The sequence below is a fragment of the Misgurnus anguillicaudatus genome, chromosome 23 (assembly GCF_027580225.2).
Source record: "Misgurnus anguillicaudatus chromosome 23, ASM2758022v2, whole genome shotgun sequence".
NCBI classification, from domain to species: domain Eukaryota; kingdom Metazoa; phylum Chordata; class Actinopteri; order Cypriniformes; family Cobitidae; genus Misgurnus; species Misgurnus anguillicaudatus.
In genome coordinates, this window is record NC_073359.2 from 17,137,053 (window position 1) to 17,162,661 (window position 25,609).

The 25,609-nt window shown below is 40.5% G+C and overlaps 1 protein-coding gene across 1 annotated transcript in view; it reads right to left on the bottom strand.

Annotated features, from left to right (window-relative positions):
- Positions 1–518: 518 nt before the first annotated feature.
- Positions 519–25,609, bottom strand: part of cpamd8 (C3 and PZP like alpha-2-macroglobulin domain containing 8) — a 67,467-nt gene continuing 42,376 nt past the window's right edge. The window contains exons 37-43 of the mRNA XM_073861445.1: positions 16,594–16,668; positions 14,127–14,232; positions 13,842–13,952; positions 13,430–13,642; positions 11,981–12,055; positions 1,788–1,980; positions 519–1,529 (exon numbers count right to left, since the gene is read on the bottom strand). Of these exons, the coding sequence (XP_073717546.1) occupies position 1,529; positions 1,788–1,980; positions 11,981–12,055; positions 13,430–13,642; positions 13,842–13,952; positions 14,127–14,232; positions 16,594–16,668 (774 nt within the window). The 3' untranslated portion in view covers positions 519–1,528. The remainder of the gene's footprint in view (positions 1,530–1,787; positions 1,981–11,980; positions 12,056–13,429; positions 13,643–13,841; positions 13,953–14,126; positions 14,233–16,593; positions 16,669–25,609) is intronic.

The window sequence follows — 25,609 nt, forward strand, 5'->3', positions numbered from 1 at the left end:
GGGCGGAGCCAGGCTAGAGTAAATGATGACAGAATTTTCATTTTTGGACAAACTATCCCTTTAAATGCACTGCAAGTTGCTTAGAATGCAAAAATATTTTAAGCAAACTATGATTTGAGACACTCTCCTAATTATACTGTATATCAGTGGTTCTCAAACTGGGGGCCCTGGCCCTCTGGTGGGCCCTGAGATGAGGCCAGGGGGCCCCAGTGAAATTATATTTTATAAAATACATGAATTTATCATAAATTCTTTGTAATTAAACTTCAGAAAAATAAACCAACTAACCAAAAGCACCACATTGTATAATTGAATATGTGTTTTGTTTAATTAAAATTTACATTTTTGGAATGTTTTATTTCATACATTTTCTTTTGGGGGGCCATAAATGGATGCACCGTACACAAGGGGGGCGCACGCCGAATAAGTTTGAGAACCACTGCTGTATATTACATAGGATGGAAAGTATGTGAATTGAAATGTATCTATAACAAAAAATTCTCTTGCACAGAATAACATATTGAATAAAAAGTTTATTCTTGTTGACGAATTTCCAAATTTTTGCTTTTGAAGGAATTGTAGGTTACATTCAATTTAAGTCCTCAAAATTTAACATTTGGCAAAATTTGCATTTGTTATTTACATTTTTGTGCTGACTTGGCAGAAAACAACTACAAGCAATTGTGTTTTATATGGTACAGAGCTGCAAGTGTTATAGTCTTAGTAGCTGAAAGCACAATTTAGCAATCCAAAATATTTAATAAAATAAACACACAAGGGAACGAGAAGAACTAAATTCAATGCAATTTAACATTTGATTTGTTATGTAGTAGTTTAAATAAAATAGCTTATGTTTGCACTATCAAATCTGCATATGGATGAAAATAATATATTATGTGTGATACAAAAGCAATTATGATTATTTTACTGACTATAGCTTATTTAACGGTCGTGGTTTCCCCTTTGATGAATGAAACCGATACACATTTTTTTCATAAATGCGACACCTAAATGTGCATCACAGAAGTGTGCATTAAATGTGACACCTACTAACAGGGTGTGAAACCACATAAGTAGATTGTGGTCGGAAAAGACATGAACTTCTGCCCGAGGAATGAAAAAAGACAAAAACGAACTAAACAAACATACAACAAGTGACTAGCCACAAATAAATACCAAAGATAGAAAACAAAACAATAAAATATTAGATTTTACGTCAATTATACTTACATACAACATAAATACTGGACTATTAAAACTAGATTACAAGAGGAATACGAGATGACATACCATCAATTAAACGCAAAGAGCTATGGAAACTACACGAATTGCATCAGATATTAAAAAAATGAGAGGAGAAATTATACTCTTTCTCTCTCTCTTAAGACATATACACGCACAGCTGTCTCATAGCAAGAGGCTGGGTACACACACCTCACTTTTCCAGTATTTCTTTCACACAAACATATTCACAGAGAATGTACAATGTCGAGCTCTTGGCTTTGCTGCTGCTGCTGGCAGGCAGGGCTCTGTTGTAGGGATGTAAAGTAGAAAACAAAAGTTAGATGCATTTATTGTGATACAGAAATATTAAAAGTATTATTCAGTGTTTTTTACATAAAATCATAATTCTGTGAAAATATAACCTTGATATCTTTAATATTGACTTAATACAAACTTTGATGCTCCTAATCTCATAATTAAATTATAAGACTTTAGCATATAGCATATTTTCATGTACTGTTGCTTTAAGAGACCGCATTTAGGGGTTGACATTTGCATCTCACCATCGCTCAGGCGAGTCTTTTGTGTCCACTGTGAGGAGATGTTCGTTTATAGGCTCGACAGCGTCTGCTGCCTCATCTTCCTCTCTTATAGGCATTAACTTTTCCTCGCTCTCTGGTGTAAAGGGATCTGTTTCTGGGTCATACTCGTAAGAATAGTAGGACACTTCAGCCATGGAGCCTGGCTCCTCCCCTCCTACAAAATAACAGCAGTCAGTGGAATGAAAACATTGCCATGGTTTTGCAGTCACACCTCAATGGTGTGTTTTTGTCAGGGTTTTGTTTGTAATCACTGTTTGTAAAATATTTAACACATTATGTGTCATTTTGTGTTAAAATATAACACAAGTTGTGTTAAAAGTATACAAAATGTGTTGTTTCAATAATAACACAGAGATGGGTGGATTCTGGATTTAGTGTGTTGTCCCAGAATCAACACTAATGTGTTGTTTTTAACACATTTATTCTAAGAGTATAGATCATTGTCCTTCCAGAAAAACTCAGAGTTTTTTTCTGTTTGTTGCGGGCAAAAATCCTTGATCATGCGGCACGTTTTCTTAAAAAAATGTGATGGAATATGCAGGATATTTAGCAATTTTATGCGATGAAATTGCGTGAACTTGCCAAAATTGCATGAACTTGCAAAAACTGTTCGCAGCTTTTACTTGATGTTCATGTCGCGAAATTACGTCACTTCCTTCATTCATACATTCAAACATTCAAACATTCATTCATTCAACATTCCCATGACAACAGGGAACATGGCTACGCATGTGTGAAAATGCATTTTTTTTTTACTTTCTGCTAAGATATATATGACTTTTTGCTATGAAAATGCAGGGATTATGAAATCATGCAAGCCCTGCATATTTTGCGAACAGAAATCTGAAATTTATGCTGTGAAATTGTGGCGTATTTAAAAAATGCGGCCCCCACATATGTGGACTTTGGCTGATTATGCATTGAATCATGGGATCGCATAAGACATTTGTGACCACAAAACCAGTCTTAAAAGATTTATACACTCTTTCTATTGATGTATGGTTTGTTTGGATAGGACAATATTTGGCTGAGATACAACAATTTGAAAATCTGGTATCTGAGGGTGCAAAAAAAAATCGAAATATTGAGAAAATTGCCTTTAAAAAATGCGATGGAATATGCAGGATATTTATGCAATTTTATGCTATGAAATTGCGGAAACTTGTGAAAAATTGCTTGAACTTGCAAAAACTGTTTGCAGCTTTTTATTGATGTTCACGTCGCGTAATTACGTCACTTCCTAACATTCCCATGACAACAGGGGACATGGCTGCGCATGTGTGAAAATGCTACAATTTCTGCTAAGATATATGTGACTTTTTGTTATGAAAATGCGGCGATTATGAAATCATGCAAGCCCTGCATATTTTGCGAGCAGAAATCTGCAATTTATACGGTGAACGTGCGGCGTATTTAAAAAATGCATCCCCCGCATAAATTTGGCTGATTATGCATTAAATCATGCGATCGCAAAAGACATTTGTGACCACAAAACCAGTCTTAAGAGTAAATTTTGGGAAATTGAGATTTATACACTCTTTCCATTAATGTATGGTTTGTTTAGATAGGACAATATTTGGCTGAGATACAACAATTTGAAAATCTGGTATCTGAGGGTGCAAAAAAAATCTAAATATTGAGAAAATCGACAAAACCAGTCTTAAGAGTCAATTTTTGCAGGATTTTTATGCAATTTTATGCAATGAAATTGCGTGAACCTGCCAAAGTTGCATGAACTTGCAAAAACTGTTTGGAGCTTTTCATGGATGTTCACGTTGCGTAATTTTTTCTTTTTCTTTTTTTTCTTTTTTTTCACGTTGCGTAATTATGTCACTTCCTAACATTTCTAGGACAACATGGGGCATGGCTGCGCATGTGCGAAAATGCTAATTTTTTAAACTTTCTGTTAAAAGGATATATATGACTTTTTGCTACTAAAATTAGGGGATTATGAAATCATGCAAACCCCGCATTTGCAAGCAGAAATGGGCAATTTATTCGACGAAAGTGCGGCGTATTTAAAAAAAAATGCAGCCCCCGCATAAATATGCAGACTTTGGCTGATTATGCATTGAATCATGCGATCGCATAAGACATTGGGATGTAACCAATCGCTTGCTTGTTCCTCCATCAGCCAATGACTTAATGGAAAATATTGATAGACAAAACATGTAGCCAATAATATAACAAATTCAACGATCTCTGTGTGACTTTTTGTGTGTGTTTGACTTCATGCTGCGCTGCAAGAACTAACAGACAGATGACGTCAAAGTACCGCGAGAGCGAGTCGAAATTAAACTGTAAGTTTAAAATAAAAAACGTAGCAAACATGTCTGAGGAACAGGTCAGCCGCGTCACTACAGTCACGTGACTTCACGCGGTTCACAACAGAACCGAAAGAGAAGACAATGCTGAATAAAGACGTAATTCTTGCTATTTTTGGACCAAACTGTATTTTCGATGCTTCAACACATTCTAACTGACCCACTGATGTCACATGGACTACTTTGATGTTTTCATTACCTTTCTGGACATGGAAACGGTACATAGATTTTCAATGGAGGGACAGAAAGCTCTCAGACTAAATCTAACGTTAAAACATCAACTGTGTTCCGAAAATGAACGGAGGTCTTCCAAGTTTAGAACGACATAAGGGTAAGTCATTAATGACATTATTTTATTTTTGAGCGAACTATCCTTATTAAGGAGCCACGCTGTTCCTTTTGGGGGCGGGGGCAAAAACACCCGCTTATCCAGTATGTAAATATACACAGACAATGACGCCCCCCCGCTACATGCTAGAATCTCTGGAAAAACAAGCCGATTTCAACCGCAAAATGTATGCTTTTACATATACAAAAACTGCTATCTCAAACATGGAGAGGCTTCTTCGTGATCTCAACTAACAGATTCTGCAATCAAACGAAAATCACAAATTTTGAAAAAAAAAACGTTCTCATTATTTTAAACTTGTGCTGCCGACTTGTGTCACTGGTTTCCGTGACGGGTCACATTTGTGACCACAAAACCAGTGTTAAGAGATTTATACACTCTTTCTATTGATGTATGGTTTGTTTGGATAGGACAAAAATCACCTTTAAAGTTGTCCAAATGAAGTCCTTAGCAACACACATTACTATGATAAATAATGTTTTGATATATATTTAAAAAATATCTTACAAAACACTAGATTATTACCATAAAACATAGTGTTTCCCAACCAGGGGGTCGGGGCCCACAGGGGGGCCTCAGGAGATTTCCAAGGGGGCCTCATGATGACTCAAAATTATAAAAAATTGGACAAAACAAGCATTAAAATAAGCTAAAACAATCAAAAATCAAGATGGTTCTTATTTGGTCATTTTAGTAGCGAATATACATCTGTCTAGTCATTCCAAGTTCTAGTTAATTTTATGTGGAAAAATTGAATGAGTGGGGGGCCTTCAAATAGTGTTGTGGGCCTTGAAGTGTAAAGGGTTGGGGACCACTGCCGTAAAAATATCGATAATTTTGACCTATACAATGTATTGTTGGCTATTGCTACAAATATAGCCATGCTGCTTATGACTGGTTGGTCCAGGGTCACACTTACATCGTTGTAGAAAAGAAAGAACTGAACATGGCCTGTAGAGGGAGCTCTTTGCATTCATAAAGAAGCAACTTGACCAGATTTTATTGCTGATTTAGAGGGCAGTAAAGTCTTAAATCATTAGATAATAATGCATTTCTATTACATTGTCTTAAATTATTCATTTTAATTCTGTCTGCAGAGCCTTAGGCATAGACCAAAATTTGGAGGGGTACATAAATGAGACCATAAAAATAACGGCCAACTTCTTCACTGTAAAAAATTATATTGACATACATTTGTATATATATGTTACTTTAACTTATAAAAACAAGTTGAAATTGTTTAACTTAATTTTAGGTTTTTTACTTCATGCTGCATTTTTTTTTTACAGTTTTTAAAGATGAAGAAGTATATATGTACATATACGCGTAAAATAAAAAATGAATAGTTTTTATATTATCTTTGATTTTGTTAGCACAGATGTTACAGAAGAGCATAAAAATAGGGTTTGGTAGTTACTTTGGATAAAAGCGTACACACTGAAAAAAATGATTCATTGAATTTAATAAATTTTTTAAGGTAAGTGGTTGCAATCAATTTATTTAAGCTACATTTAAACAAAAGTTTTATTTTATTGTACTTTACAAATCTTTTTTGTTTAAATGTAGCTTAAATAAATTGATTGCAACCACATACCTTAAAAAAACTGATTAAATTCAATGAATCATTTTTTTCAGTGCAGTACGCCAAATGCATGAATCTAAATATAATGCATGAATGTTAATATAATGCATTAATCTAAATATAATGCATGAATGTAAATATGTGCAGACCATTTAAATGTTGCTTTGATCTGAAAATGGACATTAATTTATCTGATGTGTCGGTGAAACTGTGGCATATCCAAATCACACATTTCTACTATCAAGGTGTATGTTATAAAAAGCAAAATTACTAAATAAAGGTATTATTATTAAATAATAAATAATAAAAAAATTATAAAAAGAAAGCGGCCGGTCACTGGGACAATACCCTTTAAAAAGGTCTTAATATGTACCATTTCGGTACAGATATTTGGTACAAATATGTACCTTTGAGATACTAATATGCTCTCGAATGCTTATTGAAGAAGTACCGCCCCAGTGACAGCATTTGTACAATTTTTTCTGAAAGTGTATGAACAAAAAAATGTATAACAAATGCAAATCACTGCATATGTTTATCAAGGCTACTCAGTATTAAGTCAATAACCAATATAGTGTGTTTTTGCATTATTTGAGCAATGCAAGCACGTAGCATCTGAATGCATCAGGAAGAGATTATGCAAACCAAGCAGCACTGACGCATTTTCTGTGCTCAACACAGGGCAAGTCTTAACAGCTCTGTAAGAGACCGTCTAATCAAGTCTGGGAGTTTTCCAGAGGACACAGACATACCTACACACACACACACACACCTAGTTGAAAGTGCATGTGAGATCACGAGTACCTCTAACTTGCCATACATGCCAATTCATCTGCATAACATTTTGCAAATTACAAGCCCAATAAAGGCGATAACCAGCCTTCGGTCAATAGCTACAGAACAGTTAATCGTATACTGTTCCTGTAGATTCATTGGTAGAGCATTGCATTGCATTGCTGTTAATTCAAATCCAATGAAATATAAAATGTTACTTGAATGAACTGTAAGTTGCTTTTAATAAAAGCATCTGCCTGATACGTAATAAATGTAAATCTTACCCTGTTTGATTAACCCAATAATAATTAATGGTCACGGGTTTTGTGTCTCTTTCAAATATTTCATTTAGCAATCTTTTATTTAAAGACTTATAGTCCAAAAATGAAAATTCTGTCATCAGGTAATGTTGTTACAAACCTGTATGAATTTCTTTGTCCAGCTGAACATATAGGGGCAGTTTCCCGAACGGGGTTTAGATGAGTCCAAGACTAGATCTTAGTAATATTAGGACATTTAAGTAGTTTTTACAAACAAACCTAACAAAAAAATACTGGCGTGCATCTTGAGATAAAACAATGGCACTGATGTATGTTAAAGGGGTCATATTATGAGATTTTTTTTAAAGATGTAAAATAAATCTTTGGTGTCCCCAGAGTGCTTATGTGACGTTTTAGCTCAAAATACCCCAAAGATAATTTATTATAGCATGTTAAAATTCCCATTTTGTAGGTCAGACCAAAAATGTGCCATTTTTAGGTGTGTCCTTTAAAATGCAAATGAGCTGATAAAATGCAACCACTGATCGCAATGATTGAAACTCAACTGTGCCGTCAAATATTTTCTCTCTCTCTTTCTCTCTGTACTAAACGGCAGTGACATGGTTGGATAGTGCAGATTAAGGGGCGGTATCATTGTAATTGGCCCTGCTACCTAACTCACAAAACGAGGGCGAAATCTGAACACCCTCATTTTAAAAATGCTTGCAAAAATGACTTACCAAAACTAAGTTACTGGGTTGATCTTTTACACGTTTTCTAGGTTGATAGAAGCACTGGGGACCCATTTATAGCACTTTAACATGAAAAAAGTCAGATTTTCACACTATGACCCCTTTAAGATATGTCAGTACAAGGTGTTTTTAAATTAAGGCAGCTCAAACATGCATTTTAGTCTGGGACTATGATAAGCCCTGTCTGAGAAACCATCCCAAAGCAAGATATTTGTAATCAAGCAGTAAACAGAAGCAAGATTGACTTCCATAGTATACTTCCATAGTAGACTTCCAAAAATACTACTATGGAAACTAATGGTGCTGAAAAAGGGGTTTAGGTACAAACATTGCTCAAAAATATCTTCCAGAGAAATTAATACTAGTTTGTAACAACATGTGGGTGAATAAATGATGACAGAAGATTCATTTTTAGGTGAACTATCCCTTTAAAGGTCACGTTCTTCCTGATACCATTTTTTAACCCTAGTTAGTGTGTAATTAGGGTTGCTATAATAGCATAAATAATACCTGTAAAATGATAAAGCTCAAAGTTCACTGCCAGTCGATATATTTTCTTCAATAGAATTCCTCTTTAAAAGCCTACAACGAACAGCCGGTTTGGACTAGAGCCCTGTATTTCCTGCTTTAATGACGTCAGTAAAACAGTTAGTTGACTAAACTCCGCCCACAGGAATACGTCAGTCACCAGCTTTGGCTCAAACGGCTCTGCTATGCTATCGAATCACAGCACACTAAACAAACTACACAATCAGAACTCGATACGTATTTCTGAAGGAGGGACTTCACATAACAAGGAAGACATCAGCCTGTTTTGAGGAGAGTGAAAACAGAGCTATTCAGATAAGTAAGTTGTGTGAAAAATACAGCGTTTTTTTACACGTGAAACATGAACACATGTTATATTGCCCACTGTAAACACAATCAAAGCTTCTAAATCACAGACAGAACGGGAGCTTTAAGACTAAAATTTGTTGCGGAGACTAATGCAAAATACTACCTATAAAAAACAAACATTTTTGTTACATTTATATAGATTATATAGATTTATATAGACGAAGAAGGAAACAGCTTACGTGTGACCAACAAACACAGGAACTTAATAAGATCATATTGTTTTAAAAAGTATTCCAGGATGCCCCTTGTGAAGTTGTTTGAAAGAATACTATAAAGGCTACTATAAAGTCACTAAAATATCAGTTTTAATTTATTCATAATTCTCATACTTTTGTTTGTGGTATTTTACCACTGGAGTAACGTAGTTTGGCAAGATGAAAAATTAAAAAATGTTTTATTTCAGGTATTTTTATTGCACATAGTGTATTTATGTTAATTTTATGCAATAAAAAATTACATTTGCACCATTTTTATGAAAGTTAAGACTGAAGGGACCTAAAAATGTCAAATGGTGTAACCGCCAATTGTGCCAAAGAATGAGTAATATTAAATATTTTATCCACCTTGATGGCATATAAGCGTAATCCTCAAAAAAAAAAAATTTAAAATATCATTTTATTAGTTATTTCTAAATGTAAATGTTAATGCGTTTTTGTAATATTTGTCCTAGCATATGCTGAAAACAGCTCAGTTTTCAAAATAATCTTTGACAAATTATGTAAAAATGTATGTAAAAAAATCATATTACACTAAACTAGATGATTATATTTTATTCCACATTTTTTATGAATATATTCATATTTTCATAAAAAAAAAATACTAACTACACCAATTGACACAGACCGGTTACACTACATTGACATTTTTACAGTTATCCCCCAAATATTCTTTCAAAATGAAATAATTTTAGATTTGGTCCTCAAAAAAGAGAATGTATGCAAGTAATATGCAAATTTATTTTGAAATTTTAACCCTTTACATTTAATTCAACCATACAGACACAAAATAATTAACGTCACGTCATTGACCCAGTTATGTCCTAACCTTTAACTATTGGTAGTATAGTTTAAAGGTACGTGGACTCACAAACACCTCTACCCTTTCTCAAGTGATTCTTAGAAATTTAGTTTTTATTCATATTACTACATTCGGCGAGAGTAATAAAACCAAAACTCTGAGCCGTATAAACTCAGCAATATACTACAGGATTAAAAACCTATTCAAACTATTTCCTTCGTTTTTGATAACTGGATTTAAATGGATAATTTACCCAAAAATGAAAATCATCATTAACTCTAAACCTGTATGATTTTCTTTATTTATATACATCGTGGGAAACAAGTATTTGACACATCAGCATTTTTATCAGTAAGGGGATTTCTAAGTGGACTATTGACACAAAATTTCCACCAGATGTAGCCATCAAGTCAAATATTGAATTCATACAAAGAAATCAGAACATTTAAGTATACAAGTTGAGTCATAATAAATAAATAAAAATGTCACAGGTAATAAGTATTGAACACATGAAGAGAACAAGGTGCAAAATGGCATAGAAAGCCAGGAGATCACCTGAAATCTGTCAGTATTGAGAGGAAAACCCTGTCCCCTATCAGTACTAATTGATATCCGCTGCTTTAGTCCTAATTGATGGCCTATAAAGGCTTCATATTACCCAGGAGGCACACAGGAAAGACTTCATGAATGGGGGAATGGTTCTAGGCGCATTTCCAGAATGCTGAATGTTCCTGTGAGCACTGTGGGGGCCATTATCCAGAAATGGAAAGAGAATCACTTCACCATAAACTGGCCACAATCAGGTGCTCCACGGAAGATCCCTGTCTGAGGAGTCTAAAAAATTATCAGGAGAGTTCTCCAAGAGCCAAGAACCACTCGGGCAGAACTTCAGGAAGACCTTGCATCAGCAGGTACTGTTGTTTCAAAGAAAACTATAAGCAATGCACTGATCCGCCATGGCATCCATGCACACTCACCACGCAAGACTGAACAAAAAGCATGTTGAGGCTCGGTTAAAGTTTGCGTAATTGGCATAATTGACAGTCATTCTACACAGCATGGCACTGCCCACCATCCCAAGAACACCATACCAACAGTTACATTTGGGGGTGGAAGCATCATGGTTTGGGGCTGCTTTTCAGCAAGGGGTACTGGCAGACTTAATATTATTAAAGGCAGGATGAATGGGAAAATGTAACGAGGCATTCTGGATAAAAATCTGCTGCCATCTACCAGAAAGCTGAAAATCAAAAGAGGGTGGACAAACACAAGGCCAAGAAAACAATGAAGTGGTTTCAAAGAAAGAAAATCAAGTTACTTGAATGGCCAGTCAATCACCTGGTCTAAATCCCATAGAAAAATCTATGGAGAGAACTGAAGATCAAAGTTCATAAAAAAGGCCCAAGGAACCTTCAAGATTTAAAGACCATTTTTGTGGAAGAAGGGCCAGAATCAATGCAGACGACTGGTCTCTCCATACAAGAGGCGTCTAGAAGCTGTAATCACCAACAACGGCTTTTCAACAAAGTATTAAATAAAGTGTGTTCAATACGTATTCCCTGTGTCATTTCACTTTATTTATTATGACTCAACTTGTATGCCCAAATGTTCTGATTTCTTTGTATGAATTCAAAATTTTGCTTGATGGCTACATCTGGTGGAAATTTTGTGTCAATAGCCCACTTAGAAATCCGCTTACTGATAAAAAATGCTGATGTGTTAAATACTTATTTTCCCCGCTGTATACACAAAAGAAGATATTTGATAAATGGTGGCTATCACACAGTTGACGGTACCCATTGACTCCCATAGTCCCTTAGTAAATCGGTACAGTCAACACTGTACTTATCATTATTTATCAAAATATCTTTTGTTGATACATTTAGAACAACATGAGGTGGAGTAAATGACAGAATTTTTGGGTGAACTATCCCTTACCAAGTTAACCCAGCTCCCTGCTAATAGTGTTTTACAGGCCAAACGTTGTGCAAGGAGGGTGAAGAGTGAGCATCAGGAGACTGGGATACTAATTATCCGTGCATTAATGCAGTCTGGGCTGATACGCAGGTCTGTACACGCGTAAGCTTTGCTGCATGTAGCTTCTGATCGCTGAACTCCCCAGCACCTGCTCATGTGTGGCACACGCTCACACCTGCAGGGCACTTGCACAGCTGGCTTTTAAAGAATAGAAGATGATACCTGCGGGAATGAGTATAGGTTCCTGTTCGGGTTCCTCTCCTGTGGCAAGCTCTCGCTCTTCTACGACCACCCCTACTGTAGGATGACAACATGCGCACACACACAAGCAAGTCAGATTGATGCAACACATTCTCGAAAAAACAACAAAAGATAATTGATGTTTACATAGCTTACACCCTATATACATTAACCGATAGATTGAGAGCCAAAAATGGTACACAAGTCTATTCTGGTAGGCTCTGTAAAACAAGAAAGCCTCTTTGTTTTTGGTTCGTGCGTCGGAAAGGAATGCGACAGGATTTTTCTAACGCACCAAACCACCCCACCTCTTTTCTGTCAAAGCCCTGGACAAAAGCGCTCTGTTATTTGGGGTTCCCTTTAATAGACCGTATATGTGTGTGTGTGTGTATTTATATCATCTGCAAAAGCAGCACCTGAACAGCTGTTTCTACCAAGCAGGTACACACATCTTTCATGTTAGGGACTGTGGAGTTTGATTCTTTTAAGTGGGTATGCCTGGACATGAATTGAAAGGACTCAAAACACTTTGATTTCCTTTAAGTGGGTGAAGCTTTAGTCTCACATCTGATGTTACAAAACTTCAATAAAGAAAACACGCATCGGCTCTCTTTAAGTCCCGACCCATATTAAGGTGATCCGAACCAGGTTTTATTTGACCTAAACATCTGCAGTTTTCCCTCGGCGCATGTTTGTGCCTGTATGTAGTCTATCCGAAAGTCCTGCATATGAACTTTTTAGGGAGAAGGAAGAAACATGTTTCAAATTATGCAACGAGCATGATTTCATCTGAGGGTGTCAGCGGAGGACAGCACCTGGTGGCATAAATCTTGACGAAAGCAAGTTTGAAATGAAACGGTTTCTTAGAGTTACTAGGAGTTACTTGGAACTTCAACTCTTATCTCGCTGACACATCTAAGCTGTAAATATAAGGTGTTGCAAATGTGACCTTTCCATGTGGTAGTTACGCTGAGGTAGGTCTTCAACTCAAGTGTACACTACAAGGCTAAAGCTCTTCGCCCTGTGATCTTACGGTGCTTTTCTACCATCAGGCCAAACCTTTCTAATGGGGCGTACACACCAAATGCGAATTCAGTACATATAAAGAAAATTTATTCCCACCGTCGCATACGGAAATACCTATGGCGCAGTTTTTTAACTGACGGGAGGGGACCAATGACATCACTTGTGGTCCGCGGCAAGGTGCACGTCAGGCTACGCACAGGCTACAGATAACCTACGGCGTAGACCTTACGTACGACTATAACATGGGCTTTAGTATCCAAATTCAATCACTCGTTTTCGCTCCCACATTCAAGTAGACTAAATTAGTGAACTAATGTAGGGAATAGTGAATGAGAGTATAGGGGGCATAAAGAGTTTTGTGCATGCTTCAGAAATGTGCAAAGAAAGTAGGGTGTGGATGCATACCCCGTGGACAGTGACTAAAGGGCATCTGCTCGATCCGTGTGCCGTTTCTGCAGGCGGACACTTCCATCTGACACTGGTTCTGATACTGCTGACCATCAGAACCGCAGACGGGTTCGCCGTCATAGCCGCAGTCTCGATAACACGTACAGCGCTCGTAGTGTTCCTCCTCTGGACAGTCGAAAACGTTATTACACTGACCACTCTGAACAAAGCCTGTAGAGGAGAAAAGGTCTTTGTTAAACACTGCCATGCTTTTTGAGTGGTCGACACAGCAACATTGACTCAGCCAGAGTAATGGCTCGCGATTGCAGAATTGGTACGATGCCTTTAAGGAATGACACGAAAACAAGACGCAAAAATAAAATACAGTTGAAATAAAATTGAAAAAACTAGCAGATGGAGATGTACTGACCCGTCCAATGGTTGCTTGAGCTCTCAACTTCATTACACGTAGTGCCGTCACATAGTTCTCGTGCGAGAGGACTGCTCTCACTTACATTGTAGAAACGAGTGGCTTCAAATGCTGTATAAACACACAAGCAGATTAGAGCAGGTTGTTGGACCAAGCAATAACCTATGAACTACCTTGCTGCAAACCTAAAACCTAAAACAACCTTACACTGGTACAAACTTTTTTATTTCAAACTACAATTTCATAATGAGCTAAAAATGTACCGTTGGTCCAGATGGTACCCACCTGGTTCGTAATAGTCATAGACTTTGACTGGCACCGGGGCTGTTTTGCCCACAATATACTCCCTTACGGCTTGGAAGGTAACACAAGTCATACACTGACTAGGGATCTGTGGGATATATAAGACCTTAGGAGATCTGTTACATCACGTCTTAAAGGAAAACACCACAATTTTTCAATATTGTACTATGTTCTTACCTCAACTTAGATGAATTAATACATACTTATCTTTTTTTCAATGTGTGCAATTAATCTTTGTACAGTGCGTAGTGAATGTGTTAGCATTTAGCCTAGCCCCATTCGTTCCTTGGGATCCAAACCGGGATGAATTTAGGAGCCACCAAACCCTAGCCTGGTGCAATCAGACTCTCGTACATTAATTTCATTTGTACAGAGAGTCTGGCCACGCTCCATTGCAAAGCGTTACTTCCGTTAAGGAGGGTCCTCTGTTGAAGTATAAAACTATTGGATCTGCCCAGAGTCACTCCGAATCTGCCATAACCAATCGCTAACATTTGGTCGTGACGTATGTCACTCAGTCTGGCGCATGACCTCAACGTCTGCGTTCTTAGCCACTCCCCGCTGTTCGCTGATTGGACCTGCAGATTTTTGCCGGAGAAAACGAAACTCTACAGAGCAGTCCCAGACGTTGTTCTGAAGCGAAATGAAAATTAAGCGAAAGAACGTAGGAGGGCGGAGCCAGGCTGACCAAACCCTTCCATGTTTTCCCTATTTAAAACACACTATGCAGTTATTTTACCTTAATATAACAGCTTCAAAGTTATTTCGGTGGTAAACAAAGTCATAGTAGGGGGAATCTTTCTCCTATTGAAGCTCGGGGAGGACGCCGCTGGAAAAACCAGCAATGCAAGCTTGAGAGGAGCGACCCTGATAAATCGCGAGAGAATCACGACTTGCTTTACGGCAACAACGTCACACACGTTAGGCTTGTTCGACTTCGTGCAGCGCTGCTAGAACTGACAGACGGATGACGTCAAAGTGCCGCGAGAGCGAGACGAAATTACACTTCGTATGGTTTCTCAGATCATTCTCGCGGTACTTTTACGTCATCCGGCTGTCAGTTCTTGCCTCGCCGCAGGAAGTCGAACAAGCCTATAAACAACAACTGTATGCGCAAATTTGAGACGTGATCCTCAACGATGGAAAAGTTAAGAAAGCGCGTTCGGAAGAGAGTAGGAAAAGGAAAAGAGAATCTGATTGCGTTATGAACCGGACAAAAGTCCCACTCGGTCAGGCTTTTACTCGTTGGCGTGAGCTAAAAGACAGCACTGGATGGGATGCTGATCTGGCGATCTTGTTGATGGACTAGTAAGTAAATCTCTCATTTGTAAACTTGTTTGCGGTCTATGTTGTATGTTGTTGCGCTTGCTTGTAGTATGTCATGCGATTATCATGACAACAGTTGTCAATATCTCACATAATTATCAGGACATAAATAAGCCTAGAGGTTGTAAATAGTGTAAACATGCACAATTTGCAAACTATTATGATAAATAGCAATAATCATGTATAGTGACATTATAACGGCCAATGTTATGAAATAATGCAACGTACACAACTTTGTCATGGCATTTTGTAATGTTTACATAACAAAAAAAAAAAAAAAATGAAATTATACAGTAGACATAGACTATAGACTGGTTACTTGTGATTTAGCTGCAATCATGTAAAAATGTTATAAGCCAGCAAACGCGGTAGGCTACTTTATTATTATAGGTCTACTCTACACTTGAAATAAACTTCTTATTATCCTATTACCATCATTAGTAGTTTAGTAGACTATGCAGTAGCCTAATATTTGTATGAAATTGTGAAACATTACCTGGTCATTATCTTCAAAGTCCCTCTGTGCATATTCGTGCCCAACACTATTCTTACAGGTACCGGTGTACAGCGTGGGGTGGGAAATTACAACAGTTGCAAGTATTACCCAGCGACTCTAGGGGTCGCGGTTTGACAAAAGGGCACTTAGTTTGCAGCACTTCGACCTCATTGAGTTTGAGCAGTTTAGAGGGGTGATGATGTTACTGCGCCAGAGGTCAAAGTGCTGCAAACCAAGTGCTCTTCCGCCATACAGTACAGTTCTCATTTTTTATCCACTTAAAAAAAAAAATTATTTTGTGCCACCATACTTACTCGTGTAACTACTCATGTAACAATCTTTAAATAGGGAAAACATGGAAGTGTTTGGCTTCTAAATTCATCCCTGTTTGGATCCTAAGGAATAAATGGGGCTAGGCTAAATGCTAACACATTCACCATGCGCTGTACAACGATTAAGTGCACGCATTCAATAAAGATAGGTATGTATTAATTCGTCTAAGTTGAGGTAAGGACATAGTAAAATATTGAAAAACGGTGGTGTTTTCCTTTAACAAAAAACATACAGTTATACGAGACAATATTCAAGTACACTGTACATTGGTTTAAACCGATAGCTTAAACTCACCTCATCGAAGTAAAAGTGAACTTTTCGGCCATCCACCTCATACCTCTTCAGACCTACTCTCTTATCCAACAGCAACTGGGAAGAGAAGTATTAAAACTTCCAATTATTATATAACATTGCAGACCATGCTAATGATTATTTAACACAATTTATAAGTAAGGTGACTTAAAGTACACCTATGATAAGCACAATGTACAGTATGAAAATTCTCTTTACTCACACTCATGCCATCCCAAACTTCTTATCTACAGTTGAATACAAACTAATTTATTTTAAAATTCCATCATGTTATCTTCTCATATGGGGCACAACATGGCGAAGGGCAAAAAAATCAAGGGTATCCATGGAAACATACAGATCAGCACCGAATAAAAGTCTCTTTAGGAAAGTCGCGCCACCTGGCGGCCATGTTTGCAACGCCTTCGGTAGTTATTTCAGTCATGCAAGAGGAAAGTACTATCTAATTGAATGGGGAAAGACAGATATCTCTAAAATCACAATTAAGCAACATATTTCTGATCAGCAATTAAATCTGACATCAACTGTACCATAATTTTTTTTTTAAAGGGACGCTTATTTTCCAGCTCCCCTAGAGTTAAACAATTGATTTCCACCATCCTGGAATCCCCTCAGCCGATCCCCGGGTCTGGTGGTATCTTTTTTAGCATAGCTTAGCATAAGGGCCGATTCACATCGGCTGCGCGGCGTATCTGTTGCGTGTCAGTTGTGTGGCGGCTGTGTCGCGTTTTCTGTGTCTGTACATACCAGAAGCGTGCCTGAGATGGCCCTGACGCGCTGTTGTTGCTATAGGTGACATATATTTTGCCTGGAAACGCTTCCAAGACGCTTACGTGTGGCGTGAAAAATAGGCGTCGGTCCTATTCCTGGCATGCCGCGCCTGAGACATGCGTGTCATGCAGGCGGTGTGAACTGTCAAACCTGCTAACATGGGAGCCTAAATAAAAACGGACACGCCACGCAGCTGAGACGCACACGCCACGCATCAGGTGTGAATCGGCCCTAATCCATTGAATCTGATTAGACCATTAGCATCGCGTTAAGAAATGTCCAAAGAGTTTTGATATTTTTTCTATTTAAAACTTGACTCTTCTGTAGTTACATTGTGTACCAAGACCGACGGGAAATTAAAAGTTGTGATTTTCTAGGCCGATATGGTTAGGACTATCCTCTCATTCTGGGGTAATAATCAAGGACTTTGCTGCCGTAAAATGGGTGCAGGAGGCGCAATGATATAACGCAGTGCCCGAAAATAGTCCCCTGCTATTGAAAGTAACCAAAGGCACTATTTTTCGGTGCTGCGTAATATCACTGAATTTTTTAGCGCAATGCTAAATGGTCTAATCAGATTCAATAAATTATGCTAAGCTATGCTAAAAGTGGTACCGCCAGACCCGGAGATCGAATGAATGGATTCCAAAACGGTAAAAATCAAATGTTTAACTCTATGGGAGCTAGAAAATGACCCTATTTTCAAAAAAAGTGGAGTGTTGTCAGGACCCCGGTGTGATCGGTTGCTCTTTTTGTTTGTTTACCTTTTGTGTCTCATGTGTGCACTCTCAGTCTCCTCCCTTCTCGTTATTCCTGATTGTTTTCCAGCTGATGTGTGTTTGTTCTCCTCTATTTTAGGTCCGGGATTGCTGTGCTCTGTGCGCGTTCGTTGAGTTACTTCCGGGTGATCGCTGTCATGTTTTGCTAGACTCTCGTTGGTCTTTTGATCGTGTTTTTGTTCTCATTGTGTGTTTTTGCCTCCAGGACTCGGTAGAGATTGGTGTCGTTCGGCATTCACTATTACCTCCGCTGTGGAATACTGTTTTTGATTCTTGTGGACTCTCGGTGGCAGTATTCAGCGTATCTCAACTAAGCCTTATTTAGGCTGGGACAGTTTCCTCTTTTTACCGGTACTGTACTCATCTGTGAACTTTATGTGACTCTTTTCTCTGCTCATCGGTGTGTCTCGTTTTCAGGCTAGATCCGATTGAGCGTGGTGGTGATCTCACCGTCCGTACTGCCTATTCACCGGTTTTCTGAGAACTGTGGATTATTTTCCCGGCCGCGAGTGAGGATTGTGTATTCCCTGCTGATACTTTCTGAGACTCTGGATTTACTACCATACATCGTGGATTGTGTTGTTGGTTGCTGTTTTGCTGAGACCCTTGTGGATTATTTTCCTCTTCTCTACTCTGTTTATTTAATAAACATTTTACTTGCATAAGATTCCCCGTCTTATCCATTACAGATCGAACGCGCCAACATGGAATCTGCAAGTCAGGTGAGTGGAGAGTCAGTCCAAGCAGCCTTAGCCCAGCAGGGGGCACTATTGGAGCAACATTCATCTATGCTTTCCTCAGCGTCTCATGATTTCCAAGTGCTGTCGGGTCGTCTAGCGGAGATTCATAACAGAATGGAGCAGGTGGCGCAAGCCATTGGAGATAGAGGAGCATCCACATCCTCTACTGAGAATTTGAGTGGTACCGAACGCGAGCCCCATGCAAATAATCCGCCCACCTACGATGGAGATGTCAAGTCATGCAGAGCCTTTCTTTCTCAATGCTCCCTAGTCTTCGCGCTCCAGCCTCGGAGGTATGTCTCGGAGGCTTTAAAGGTGGCATACGTCCTTACCCTCCTCACGGGCAGAGCGCGAGACTGGGGAATGGCAGTCTGGGATGCCAAACACCCTTGCTGCGTCACGTTCGAATCTTTTCGCACGGAGATGATCAGATTATTTGATCGTAGTGTACAAGCCGATTTAGCAGCAGCCGAGTTGACCCGCCTTACTCAGGGTAATTCCTCTGTTACGGATTTTGCGATTAGATTCAGAACCCTCGCCGTGTCAAGTGAATGGAACGACTCCGCCCAGAGAGCTCAATTTCTCAGAGGTTTGAATGAGCATATTCAAGATGAGATCGCATCCCATGACCTACCTGGCTCTCTGGAGGGTACCATTGATCTGGCGCTTCGTGTCGAGGCTCGCCACAGACAGCGGAGAGCTCGTCGCTCTTTACACCATCTTCTATCCGATCCCTCGCTGTGTGTGGGCGACGATGTTCCTTCAACATCCATCTCTCCGGGTGAGCCTATGCAACTGGGTCGTCTTCGGCTTACCGCAGAAGAGAAACAACAACGTCTCGACAATGGTATGTGTTTATACTGTGGTAAGCACTGGCATAAGGCCCTCAACTGTCCAGCAAAAGGTTCCGCCCGCCGGTAGCCCCGGGAGTATCGGTGGGCGTTTCTCCACTCAAGTCTTCTCCTGGGTCTCGTACCATGTTGACTGTCTCCATCATCCATAATAATTCGGTGTTTCACTCTCAGGCCTTGCTGGACTCTGGTGCCGAGGCGAGTTTTATGGACGCTTCTCTCGCTGAGTCTTGGGGTATTCCTGCGGTACCCCTAACAGAGTGTTTTTCTGCTTTAACTTTAAAAGGGCAACACATGGCAGAGATCACACATTGCACCCCCTCTGTAAGTCTTTTTGTTTCTGGCAATCATCGTGAGGATTTTAAATTTCTTTTGTTACATTCTTCCCAGTCACCCATTATTTTAGGTCATGACTGGTTAACTAAACATAATCCTCACGTTGATTGGCAGAGTTGTCTTGTATTGTCTTGGTCACCGTCTTGTCATGTATCTTGTCTTGGTCCTGCTCTTTCTGATCCTGTTTGTCCTGTTTTGCAGATTCCAGCGGCCGATGTCTCGGGGGTTCCGGCGGAGTATTCTGATCTGCACCGGGTGTTCAGTAAATCTCGAGCTACGTCCCTGCCTCCTCACCGGCCGTATGATTGTGCCATCGATCTTCTCCCAGGTACTTTTCCGCCTAAGGGTCGCGTTTTTTCCCTTTCGGGTCCTGAAAGAGAGGCAATGGACAAATACATTAATGAAGCTCTTGCCGCCGGTCTCATTCGCCGTTCCACCTCCCCTGCCGGGGCAGGTTTTTTCTTTGTCAAGAAGAAAGACGGCACCCTCCGTCCGTGTATTGATTATAGAGGGTTAAACGACATTACTGTTAAGAATAAATACCCCTTACCTTTAATGTCCACTGCCTTTGAACTATTACAGGGAGCTCGCATCTTCACCAAGTTAGATCTGCGTAACGCGTATCACTTGGTTCGCATAAGGGAGGGCGATGAGTGGAAGACAGCATTTAATACACCCTCAGGACACTGGGAATACTCCGTTTTACCGTTCGGTTTAGCGAACGCTCCAGCTGTCTTCCAGACTATGGTCAATGAAGTGTTGGGAGACATGATTAACAAGTTTGTCTTCGTGTATCTGGATGACATTCTCATCTTTTCACCTTCGGTGCAGATACACACCCAGCATGTTCGCTTAGTCTTACAACGGCTCTTAGAGAATCAGTTATTTGTTAAGGCGGAGAAGTGTGAATTCCACAAGCAGTCGGTTTCGTTCTTGGGTTTTGTTATAGCCGCGGGAGAGATTCGCCCCGATTCCGCTAAGATCAAAGCAGTCGCTGAGTGGCCAGTACCCGACACACGTAAGGAGTTACAGCGATTTCTGGGATTCGCCAATTTTTATCGGCGTTTCATCAGAAACTTTGGTCAGATCGCTAAGCCTCTTACTTCACTTACCTCTACTAAAGTAGGTTTCCGTTGGAATAACGAAGCTCAGGAAGCCTTTGATGAATTAAAGTCCCGTTTCATCTCTGCACCTGTGCTCACTATTCCTGATCCGGCTCACCAGTTTATAGTTGAGGTAGATGCTTCTGATGTCGGGGTAGGCGCCGTTTTGTCTCAGCGGTCACCTATTGATGGGAAAGTGCATCCTTGCGCTTTTTTTTCTCACCGGTTAAACCCAGCAGAACGTAATTACGACATAGGTAATCGGGAGCTGCTGGCGGTTAGACTCGCTTTGGGTGAGTGGCGTCACTGGTTGGAGGGAGCCTCGGAGCCCTTCCTGGTCTGGACGGATCACAAGAACTTAGCCTACATCCGTTCGGCCAGGAGATTAACATCCAGACAGGCTCGCTGGGCACTTTTCTTTGACCGTTTTAACTTCACCCTCTCGTACCGGCCTGGTTCTAAGAACGTTAAGCCCGATGCTCTCTCCCGTCTGTTCAATGGTTCGGAACACGACTGCTCCGAGACCATTCTTCCGCGGGGAAGGGTAGTCGGGGCGGTCGTCTGGGGCATCGAGCAGCGGGTGAGAGAGGCCGGACGAGGGGTGGAAGTTCCAGAGGGGTGTCCAGCGGGTTGTCTGTGGGTTCCCGAGGCGTTGCGTTCTGATGTTATCCGGTGGTGTCATGAATCCAGGTTTGTCGGTCATCCTGGTGTTCGGAGAACGTTGGCTGCTGTCCGTCAACGTTTTTGGTGGCCCGCTATGGGTCCTGACGTCAGACAGTTTGTATTAGCCTGCCAGGTTTGTGCTTGTAATAAGGCCTCTCATCAGCCGCCTGTTGGTCTGCTTAAACCCTTGCCTGTCCCCTCTCGCCCCTGGTCTCACATAGCCCTTGATTTTGTCACTGGCTTGCCACCATCTGATGGTAACACGGTTATAGTGACTGTGGTGGATCGCTTCTCTAAAGCGGTTCATTTCATTCCCCTGCCCAAACTTCCTTCTGCCAAGGAGATGGCTCAGGTTCTGATTAACCATGTCTTTAGGTTACACGGTCTTCCCTCTGATGTGGTTTCAGATAGGGGTCCTCAGTTCATCTCGCAGTTCTGGCAGGAGTTTTGTAAACAGATCGGCGCCACCGCCAGTCTGTCTTCTGGTTATCATCCGCAGACCAACGGGCAATGTGAACGGGCTAATCAGGATCTAGGACGTACGCTCCGCTGTCTGTCGTCTCGCTATCCGAACTCCTGGTGCCAACAGCTCCCCTGGGTCGAGTACTCTCATAACTCTCTTCCCGTTTCCTCGACCAATCTGTCCCCATTTGAAGTCTCTATCGGTTTCCAACCTCCCCTATTTCCATCACAAGAACCCGATGCAGCGGTTCCGTCTGCTTTAGCTTTTGTCCGAAGGTGCAGACGCACTTGGAAGAAAGCTAGAACCCTATTATTACAAAGCTCCAGACGAACCAAGGCTGCGGCTGACCGTCACCGGCGACCTCCTCCTCGTTATATCTGTGGACAGAGGGTTTGGCTTTCCTCCAAGGATCTGCCTCTTCGCGAGCCTTCTCGTAAGCTGGCTCCGAGATTTCTTGGGCCATTCAGTATTGTCAAGGTGGTCAATCCAGTGACAGTTAAGCTTAAGTTACCTCCTTCTCTTGGTCGGGTTCACCCTGTTTTTCATGTATCCAGGGTTAAACCAGTGATTTTTGCTTCTATTAATTCCCCTGTCTCTGCCCCTAAACCCCCCGCCCCTTTACTAGTGGATGGTACTCCTGCCTACACGGTCAGGTTACTAGATGTTCGCCGTAGGGGTAGAGGTTTTCAGTATCTTGTGGACTGGGAGGGATACGGTCCGGGGGAGAGGTGTTGGGTACCGGCTCGGGACATTCTGGACCCCGGACTGATCGAGGATCTCCGTCGACGACAGGGTGAGTTCCTCCCTGGCCCGTCTGGTGCCGGACGTGGGGGGAGGGGTACTGTCAGGACCCCGGTGTGATCGGTTGCTCTTTTTGTTTGTTTACCTTTTGTGTCTCATGTGTGCACTCTCAGTCTCCTCCCTTCTCGTTATTCCTGATTGTTTTCCAGCTGATGTGTGTTTGTTCTCCTCTATTTTAGGTCCGGGATTGCTGTGCTCTGTGCGCGTTCGTTGAGTTACTTCCGGGTGATCGCTGTCATGTTTTGCTAGACTCTCGTTGGTCTTTTGATCGTGTTTTTGTTCTCATTGTGTGTTTTTGCCTCCAGGACTCGGTAGAGATTGGTGTCGTTCGGCATTCACTATTACCTCCGCTGTGGAATACTGTTTTTGATTCTTGTGGACTCTCGGTGGCAGTATTCAGCGTATCTCAACTAAGCCTTATTTAGGCTGGGACAGTTTCCTCTTTTTACCGGTACTGTACTCATCTGTGAACTTTATGTGACTCTTTTCTCTGCTCATCGGTGTGTCTCGTTTTCAGGCTAGATCCGATTGAGCGTGGTGGTGATCTCACCGTCCGTACTGCCTATTCACCGGTTTTCTGAGAACTGTGGATTATTTTCCCGGCCGCGAGTGAGGATTGTGTATTCCCTGCTGATACTTTCTGAGACTCTGGATTTACTACCATACATCGTGGATTGTGTTGTTGGTTGCTGTTTTGCTGAGACCCTTGTGGATTATTTTCCTCTTCTCTACTCTGTTTATTTAATAAACATTTTACTTGCATAAGATTCCCCGTCTTATCCATTACAAGTGTCCCTTAAAGCTGAAATTGCGCTAAAAACACCTTACTACCTCTGGGACTCCTCTGTAGAGTTTCGTTTTCTCCTGCAAAAATCTGCAGGACCAATCAGCGAACAGATGGGGGTGGCTAAGAATTATGACGTTGAGGTCGTGCGTTAGTTTGAGTTGTAGTTCAGTAATGGCAGCGGAAAAAGACGTGAGAAAATCTATTCGGTCCATTGTTGCAAAACTGCAGAATATACAGAAGTTAAAGCCGGAGCAAGAACCAGGTTTGCTAAGTTTTGGTTGTCTGATTATTCTTACTTGTTGTTTCCGGCCAGTTTCGGTGCATGATATACGTAACAACCAAACGTTAGCGATTGGTTATGGCAGATTCAGAGTGACTCTGGGCAGATCCAATAGTTTTAAACTTTAACAGAGGACCCTCCTTAACGGAAGTAACGCTTTGCAATGGAGCGTGGCCAGACTCTCTGTACAAATGAAATGAATGTACGAGAGTCTGGTTGGACCAGGCAACCGAATTGCTTGCTGGGCCGGCACCAGAATCATAAAAATATGAGTGCTAAATCTTGATATATCCAATATCTTTGTAACAAGGAATCTTATTGGTTCTTGCGTGTCTCATGAGGAAACACGGAAATGACAACTAGTCACGAGACTATTTTATCAGATTTTATGTTATCGGCTTGGCACGTTTTTTATTTACCGCACTAATAAGTATATTTCCATCGATATGGGACGTGCCGATATGGGACGGGTATTAAAATGACAGCATTTTAATATATATTTATTGGTCTTCAACTGAAGAAGGGAAGTTTCATATCTGAACTATACCTTTAACGGTTGTTTACCATCCTAACATCCTTCACTCTCTGTGTATTGGTGGCAGAGAGAGAGAGAGAGAGGCAGAGATAAAGAGAGAGAGGTGGTGGGCATTTGGACACAGTTAATGAGAGACTCAGTGTGAGCTGGCGCCACATAGTCAAACACACACGCTCACAAACAATATAAATGACAAACCAACTACCAATGGTTATTTTATTGGTTTACAAGTCACAGCAGAGTGCATGATATCGTATACAACCAATAAAAAGCAAAGCCTTGGGAAAAAGGGAAGTTGTTGCATTAGCAATCATTATTGTAACAGTAAAATATATTATCTAATCATTTAATACTTTTAATCGGAAACCAGACTGCATTGTTTATTGTACAAAAGTAAATAAATAAATAAATAAATAAAAATATATATATATATATATATATATATATATCTATTAATTAAAACAATGAGACACAACGATGTAACCAATCCCGCTTCCCATGGCGAAACGAGGAATGTGAACAGCCGGGGTCGTGTAATAAACATGGAGCCCGCCAGAGGAGGCCGTGTAAAGCCAGCTTGTTACTGGCTAATGGCGCTAATGAGACACGTTCCACCGTGCTACGGTTCCGACTCAGTTTGCATTATATTGCTCCCGTGGTAGCGTCGGTTTACTAGTGTGGAGGACATGAGGCCCGAGGCTTATAACAGGACTAATGAGGGACAATGAGTTGATCAGGGACAATGAAGGTGACCTGAACCAACCTCCATTTACACCCCTCCTAGCTGACAGAGGTGATGGGGCGGCATGACCCCCTGAGCATTTCCTGTTTTAGACTTTGGCTGTGAATGTTATGGGCCTGTGGAGGGTCTGCAAGAGCTCACTGGTCA